The 8,602-nt window shown below is 47.6% G+C and overlaps 1 protein-coding gene across 2 annotated transcripts in view; it reads right to left on the bottom strand.

Moving 5' to 3' along the window:
• UBE2V1 (ubiquitin conjugating enzyme E2 V1) overlaps window positions 1–1,326 on the bottom strand; it is a 32,067-nt gene extending 30,741 nt beyond the window's left edge. For both annotated transcript variants that reach the window (XM_027621509.2, XM_027621508.2), the window contains exon 1: window positions 1,252–1,326. In XM_027621509.2, the coding sequence (XP_027477310.1) occupies window positions 1,252–1,273 (22 nt within the window). In that variant the 5' untranslated portion in view covers window positions 1,274–1,326. The remainder of the gene's footprint in view (window positions 1–1,251) is intronic.
• Between the last annotated feature and the right edge of the window lie 7,276 nt (window positions 1,327–8,602).

The following is an 8,602-nucleotide window of genomic DNA, read 5'->3' on the forward strand; positions in this document are numbered from 1 at the left end:
TCTTAGCAGTGCAGAACAAGGAATCAAGTCTCAAAATAAATGCTGCTTCCTTAACCTACAAGGGCCTGAAAGAACTCCCCTCCCGCAAAGTATAGCTCCCTTATTCCCTCTTCTGAATCCTGGAGAATGGGGGTTTGCTCAGCTTTCCTGCCCCACAGTCGTCCAGAGTTCTATTTCATTTGTTCCTCTCCCCATGCTCATCCGCGCAATGGGGAACTTCCGAGCTGAACCCACATATCTTTTACCAACATCCAAAGGAATGTTAGGGAGTGACAAGCTCCTTAAAACAGACACTTCTAGGTTATGCTTCCCTCACCCAACAGAGGAGATTTTTCTTCTCTAAAAGAAACATCTCTGAAACAGGACTTTTTCCCACTCTCACCCACTGCATGAAGCTTCCATCAGTTGACCCTCCCGCCCCAGACAGACACCTCCAGGGCTCCCAATTTACCTGTTCTTCACCTAATATCGAAAGCTTCCACCACTACCCCACTCAGAGCTTGCCTCCTAAAACCTAACATGTCTCTTCAAATAAAGCCTGATAATGACGGGCTCATTTCCCTTTGGAATACAAGAGATCGTTTTTCCCTTCTCACTTATCCCCTTCCCCCAAAAACCTGCCACCCCAAGATGCCCCCTTTCCAATCAGCGTAGAGATTTCTTCAGCTAACCCCATCCCCCAAACTAACGCTGGAACCGTCCCCTTAACCAATGGAGGATCCTCGGTCACCCCTTGAGATCCCGTTTTCTTCTCCCATCCATCCTAAGGGATTCTCTGAAGTCCCCGCCAAACGGACATCCCGAGGCTCCCCCTTGGCTCGGACTTCTAGCACTCAGTAAAGAACTCTCAACCGTTTTGGGGAGCCTTCTCATCCCCTAAAAGACCTCTTGAATTCCCCCAAGCCCCCAGCCTCGGTCTCCTCAGGAATGCCTCTAGGCTCGCCCCTCGCTAGCTCCGGCCCCTCATCAATGCCTTGAGGCCCAGTCCTTCCTCTCAGCGGGGCCCTCACACCGCCCAGGGGAGCCTGTGGGCCCCGCCGCGCCGCCCACAGGCCCCTCCGGCCCCCGCCCGTGCTTCCGGCCACCGCCTGCTCCTCCTCCCCACTCAGGCGGCCCGGGTCGCCACCGCGGAGCCAAGTGAACAGATGCAGCGCAGAGGCCCTGGTCCCGCTGCAAGGACCTTTGCGGGTCCTCGGTCCCCGGCCCAAGCCCGCGCCCCCTTGGCCGGCCGGGCCCGGCGCCCCAGCTCACCCGAGCCCGTGGTGGCTGCCATCTTGCGTCGCTGTCGCTGGAAGACCGGCCCCTTCTTCACCCCCCCAGCCGGCCCCTGGCCCTTCTGCGCAGGCGCACACGCGTGCGCAGACCCCGCCGCTGACGCCCGCTCCGCCGACCGCGCGACCCGTTGCCGGGAAGATTTTTTTCCTGCCTTTTCAGAGGAAGGAAACATGATTTGCGTGCGGGAGGGCCCAGCAACCTGCATGTCCCTCCCCAAGGTTGATGAGGCTTGGGAGGACGCGATTGTGAAGGATACAGAAGAAAAGAAAGCTTAAAAGAATCTGTTTTGCTTCGGCCATTTTCCTCTCTAGTTGGATCCTCACAATATCTCTAGCAGGTCGGGATTAATGCGAAAAATGAAACTTGGGGGGGGGGGTGTTCAGCGATTTATCTAAACTTAGCTGTTAAGTGGCTGAGTCAGAATTTGAACCCACGCCAGATGCTCCTGAGCCAGAGAAGGTTTGTTTTGGGGCATTAAGGTGTCAGGGAAAGCATTCACTCATTCATTCATTCACTCATAATCCATTTATACCTCCAAAGAAATACTAAGACCTACTCTGTGCCAGACGCTGTGCTAGGTCCTGGGAATGGATATACATCCCTGAAGTCTGCCCTTACGGGCTTACATTCCAGTTGGAGATAGAGAGCTAGTTAACAAAGAAATAGGAAAGAATATAACTATGATAGGATAGAGAGTAAAACGAGGGAAGGGGCAGCAGGGGGTGGTAAGGGAGGGCCTCCTAAAGTGGTCACATTTCAAGAGAGACTGCATGATTAGGAGGTAGAGGGAACAGCATGTGCAAAGGTCCTACAGACACATATTTACAAATATATGTTAATCCAAGAAGGAACTGATCCTTTATCATAAATGGTCGAAGAAGCCCTGATAGGGATGTAGAAACAGGCTGAGAGAGGTGAAGGGATTGCCTCAAGGTCACACAGCTAAACACCGTCAGAGGAAAGATGGGGATTTTCAGTACAGAGGAACAAGGAAATGGGAAGTCCTCATCCAGCACAACCAATGCATCACCTTGTTCTGACAGCAGTGCCTCCTAAGCATTTCTCAGCTCGATCTATTTTTCCCACTTAGGGTAGACTGCCCTTGTCTCCCACTTGGGTGATCCCAGCAGCCTTTATTCTTGCCCCCATGGTCCATTCTCTGTATGGCAGCCAAAATTTGCTCAAAACACCCTTCAGTTAAATCTTTCAGTGGCTCCCCATTTCCTTTTGATAAAATACAGACTCTACAAGTTGCATGGCCATAGAATTAACATCCAACAAAAACAATCATCAAATTGAAAGGAGACCTAGTATAATCTTGCCGGAACAACGGGACTCTTCAGGGCAAACCACGGTGGATAGCCACCCTAACCAAAGGCCATGGACCTAGGGCCATGACCAGCGAAGCCACTGAAGTGTCTAGGGCTTTCACTTAAGTCTCATTTAAGGAGGCTTTTATTCTTAGGTCTCAGCTCTGCACTTGCACAATCCTGCAAGTGAATACTTTCCTAAAATTTGCACCCTGGGTGCCTCTTTCCCCCGTCCTTGGCACAGGCTGTACCTCTGGGACTTGCCTGTACCTCTCCTGCTATACTGACCCTTTTCAAGGGTCTGCCTCCTCAGGGCTTTTGCCTGTGCTATTCCCACTCTTCAGTTCTCAGATCCAGCCTCCCCCCTCGGGGAAGCTTTCCCTGATTTCTCCAGGTCCAATTCAGCTATAATTGACTCTCCAAGTGCCACATGTCTCTCCTTCCCAGCACTGGCAACAGGGAATCATCTTGAAATCCTGTGTATCACGTGATTCAAGTTTATCTTGAAAAACACAAAATATTTGCCCTGGACTTTGGGTCATTGTAAAGCGTAGGGTGGCAAGTGGGAAGCATTTGGGCTCCTAAAGTGGACTCACCTCTGGAGCGAAATTTTCTGGATTCCAGTGCTCTTTCACCACTCCCTTTGCTGTGTGACTTCAGGCAAGAGATTTGAATCTCTCTTGGCATCAGTAACCCCCTCCTGAAAAGAGGAGTTAAGTATCAACCTCATGGGGTTGCTGGAGAGATAAAATGCTTTGATAAATCCCTTTAGTACAGAGGGAGGAGGGGACACTAGAACAGCTGATATTGACCAAGCCGTCATACCCAGTTTTTAATCCTCACAACAACTGGATGCAGCAAATTCTAGGGATATCCCCATTGTAGAGATGAGAAAACAGACTCAGAGCTAACAGGAGGAGCGGTGAGGATGAAAACACGAGCCACTTATCCATGATGCTCCTAAGCGTTTACTCGCATAGATTCCTTGGTTCTCGTAGGGAATTTCTGGCAAGCAAAATTGACAGGAGAGCAAATTCCCGTGCAGAAGACCTCACAGGAGGAGTAGGTTAAGCCTGACGGCCAGGGACATGCTGGGTATTATAGTTCAGCGGCGTCGCGGAGCCTATCGGGAGTTGTGGTCCTCCGCGCCAAAGCTCCCTCGGAGAGGCTCCGCCCCCCTCTCTCGGAAGTCTACAGCCAGTCCCCAGAGCCGGATTCCTCTGGTGCCTGCGCTTCATCTTCGCCTTGCGTTGGAGCTGGTAGCTTCAGCTGATGTGGCTAAGTTCTGTTTATTGGATTGTTGGGAAGATTAAAATGGTTAATGGAACTAAAGAATTTACAAAAGGCCTTGACACAGAGCAAGTGCTATATAAGTATTAACTACTCTTTTTCTTATTATTTCTTATTATTTAATCCTCGGTGACCCCTGCAAAGTAGCTTTTATCATCTGCTTGTCATATGAGGAGACTGAGGCTCGGAAGCGTTAGAATGCTTTCCCAAGGGCGCCTGGGTGGCTCAGTTGGTTAAGCGACTGCCTTCGGCTCAGGTCATGATCCTGGAGTCCCGGGATCGAGTCCCACATCGGGCTCCCTGCTCAGCAGGGAGTCTGCTTCTCCCTCTGACCCTCTCCCCTCTCATGCTCTCTCTCTATCTCATTCTCTCTCTCAAATAAATAAATAAATAAATAAATCTTAAAAAAAAAAAAAAAAAGAATGCTTTCCCAGGGTCACACAACCAGGAAGGAGTAGGAAGGAGTAAAATCAGGTTTGGAATTCAGTTCTCTTAACCCTGGGGCAACTTCCGTTGCCTCTAGTGGAACCTGGGAGGTTTTAAGCAAAGCGTGGAGCTGCTGAAGGAATCCTGGGGCTGTTTACCTATAGGTTTCTTTCTTTCTTTTCTTTCTGGATTTTATTATTTTTAAGTACTATCAATGCCCAACATGGGGCTCGAACGCACAACAGCAAGATCAAAAGTCGCATGCTCTTCTGCCGACCCAGCCAGACGCCCCTACTTACAGGTTTCTTAAGACCTGAGATAGTAAGTCTTTATTGCTTTAGCTGCCCTTAAAGGTGGGTTTTTGTTACCTACAGTCAAAAGCATCCCTAATAGGTACAGGAAGCTGGCACAGTGCCCCAGCGAAGAGACACAGATGTGGACTGTTCCACAGTGTTCATTCAGAGACTATTCTCAACAAGGTGGGAAAACATCTGGGCAGTTTGGGAATCTCTGTGATGTGAAAGGCATAAGTAGTATATTCAAAATGTAAAAAAATGCAATATACTTTTTATAAAACTGGTAGTATTATTTTTTAGAGCAACACTCCTCAAACTAGACTGTGCACACAAATCACTAGGAATCTTGTTAAAATGCAGATTCTGATTGTGTGTGTGTTTGGGGGGACGGGGGTTATGCTGAGATTCTGCATTTCTAACAAGTGCCTAGGGGATGCACAGACCACACTTTGAGTAGCAAGCTTGTGGATAACATTGTATAATTTTATGTTTATATTTCCAATTTATAGTTAAGAAAAAACCCCAACCTCCTGCTATAACTTTTATAATACAAACTACAGAAAGTAAAGCTGACAAATTGTTGACAGAGGCAGGGTCATGGGCACCCGGAAGACAGAGTCAAATGCCTGGGGAGGGGGTCTGTGGTTGATGGGGTGTGGGAGACACATTTGTTAATGGCATTTCATGGCACATACATGGAATTATATCCTTTTGGGGGGGGATATGCTATGTCTGAAGTTTAGCATTAATATGTTTTATCTAACATTTGATGAACTTGCTGAAGTCTGCAACCCAAAAGGGATGGGAGTGCGTGGAGTAGGGGGTAATGGTACAACATATTTACTCATTCTCCTCTTGATGGACATCTGAATTGTTTCCATTGGCTTCTTCCTATACAATTTATTTCTGTACTGTCTGAATTTTGTATCATCTGTTACTTTTATGGTCAGGGAAAAATAAATAAGAACCAGAAGTCTGGAGTGGCCGGGGTGGGGGAAACCAAAGGATGAGTTTCCCTAAATTACAAAGAATCCTTGCAACTCATCGTGAAAAAAAGATAAACACTCCAAAAGAAAGATGTTAATCATAGCAAACATTTGTGCAGGATTTACCATGTTCCAGGAGCATAGGGTTTTGCATATATATATATATATATATATATATATTTAAAGATTTTATTTGTTTATTTATTTGAGAGAGAGAATGAGAGAGAGAGAGAGAGAGAGCATGAGAGGGAGGAGGGTCAGAGGGAGAAGCAGACTCCCTGCCGAGCAGGGAGCCCGATGTGGGACTCGATCCCGGGACTCCGGGATCATGACCTGAGCCAAAGGCAGTCGCTTAACCAACTGAGCCACCCAGGTGCCCGGGTTTTGCATATATTAATTAATCTTCACAACTACCCTATACATTCAGTACCATTATTATCCCTTCTTACAGACGAGGAAACAAACACAGAGAGGTTTAGTAACTTGGCCAAAACACAATTTTGTAAGTGGCAGAGCCAGGATTTGAACCCCAAGCTCTTAACCACCACTACCCTGCTTCCCAAGAAAAATAAGAAAAGGACATGTACAGAGTAAGGAAATGAGGTAAGATACCCGATCTCACTCAACATTTTGCATTTTAGTGATTCTAAGATGCACATTTTTACATTCAAACATCTCTGGAATCAGGATGCATCTTACAATCAATGATCGCTTAGATTCAATGAAATAGAGTAAGAGAAATGTAAATTAAAACCAACTATCAGATTGGCAAAGGACAAAACACTTGATAACACACTGTGTTGGCAAGGGTGTGGGGAACCTGGCACTCTCCAAAGTTGTGAATTTAGATGGGCAGTTGGAAGGCAATTTGGTGTGAGCTATCCGAATGGAACACAGACATCCTGGGCCCAACAATTTGGTTCCTAGGACCTGACCCATCAGGTCTACTGACCCTCATGAGTGAAGACATAAGTTCTCCCATGCACACAAACAGCAGTTCGTATTACCCAAGATTGAAATGTCCAAAAAAGACGAGTTAAAACATGAAAGTCCATTCTGAAGTTGGAATGCTACACAGCTGTCAAAAAGAGGAAAGGAAGGAGTTGATGGAACACTGTCTCCATAATACACTAAGTGAAAAAAGGCAAGTGCAGAACTGTTTATGTAATATTCTACCTATCACGTGAAAAGGGGGCAGGCATGCCTCTCTGCCTGTCAGAGGGACTTGCAAGGGTCTTGTTGCAATAATGGCATCTGGGGAGGGAAACTGAGGGCTTGGAGAAACTCGAGTAGGAGCAATTTACTCTTCACTCTAGATCAGGAGTTGGTAGACTTTTTATTTTTATTTTATTTTTTAAAAGATCTTATTTATTTATTTGGCAGAGAGAGAGACACAGCGAGAGAGGGAACACAAGCGGGGGGTGGGTGGGAGAGGGAGAAGCAGGCTTCCCGCCGAGCAGGGAGCCAGATTCAGGGCTTGATCCCAGGACCCTGGGATCATGACCTAAGCCAAAGGCAGACGCTTAACAGCTGAGCCACCCAGGCACCCCCTAGGAGTTGGTAGACTTTTAAAAAATTTATTATTATTATTTTATTTTATTTTTTTGTAAAGGGCCAGATAGTATTTTAGGCTTTGAGGACCGTTTGGCTCTCAACTTTGCCTCTGTATTGGACAAAATGCAAACGAATGTGTGTGGCTATGTGCCAGTAAAACTTTACCAACACACTGAAATTTGAACTATGTGTTAGGGGATACTCTTTTTTTTAACCCCCCCCCAACCACTTAAAAAAAAATGCTCATGGGGCCATGATTTGGCTCCCTGGCGGTATCAGCTGACCCCTGATCTAGATCTTTTTGTATTGATTCTTTTATTCTTTACCTTATGCATGCATTACCTATTAAAAAAATGTTTGGGGCGCCTGGGTGGCTCAGTTGGTTAAGTGTCCAACTCTTGATTTTGGCTCAGATCACGATCTCAGGGTCATGACATCGAGCCCCGTGTTGGGCTCCACGCTCAGTATGGTCTGTTTGAGGTTCTCTCTCTCCCTCTGCTCCTCCCCCTGCTCACGCTCTCTCTCTCCCTCTCTCTTTCAAATAAATAAACAAAATAAAATAAAATAAAGAAGTGTTTAAATGGCAGCTTGAAATTTTTAGGTTTATCAAAGGGGGTGGGGTTAAAGTTCGGGATAGTTGCCCCGCCCAGACCCCTCTAGAAGAAGCCAGCACAGAGGGGAGTGCATGACATTCCCAGCCAAGTGGGGAAGGCGTCTGCCCTGCGTTGCTTGCTACCTGCCCCACTCCACCACCAGATAGCAGCACAAATCCACTGAAAAGCGGGCCATCCCCACAGAGCTGGGAAGCTGAGGGCAGAAGTCAGCCGGCACACCTGTTTTATTTTGCCTACCATCTGTTTAAAAAATGGAGCCGGCATTTAAAAAAAATCTGGATTTCTGGTTCCTCTTTAATCAGCTGAAGTGAGCAGCCGCTGCCTCTGGGCCTGAGGTCCCCAGGGCATCCCAGTCCTCAGTGTCAGCGGCTCTTTCCCATCCTGCTGTGTAGCTGTTTTTTCGCAGGGGACACAATTCTCACTTGCCACCTGCCTCCTCACCTCCATCCCTCCACTGGGGCTACAGGCTGGTGTTAAAGCATAAGGGCTTTGGGGCAGATTAGGGCTCAGGTCCCAGGCCTGCCATCTATCAGCTGTGTGACCTTGGGCCCGTTCCATGACCCCAGTGCCTCAGGGTCCTTGTGTGCAAATGGGGCTGAAAGTACTCACCTCTCAGATTCAATGCATGGAGCTCCGTGCAGTCTGGCGGGTGGTCAGTGCGCGTGGATAGGAGCGTTTTCCCCTGCCTGCCCCTCACAAGCCCTTGTTTGCAACACCCCGCCCAATCTCACAAATGACCCCAACACAGACACAAAACATAACTGAAGGTTCTGAAGGTGTTTTTCCAGCCCCTGGGATTCAGGAGCAGCGAGACAAGTCTGCATGTGAGGCCTGGCACTGATCTTACGAGT

This window comes from Zalophus californianus, chromosome 8, assembly GCF_009762305.2.
Source record: "Zalophus californianus isolate mZalCal1 chromosome 8, mZalCal1.pri.v2, whole genome shotgun sequence".
Classification (NCBI taxonomy): domain Eukaryota; kingdom Metazoa; phylum Chordata; class Mammalia; order Carnivora; family Otariidae; genus Zalophus; species Zalophus californianus.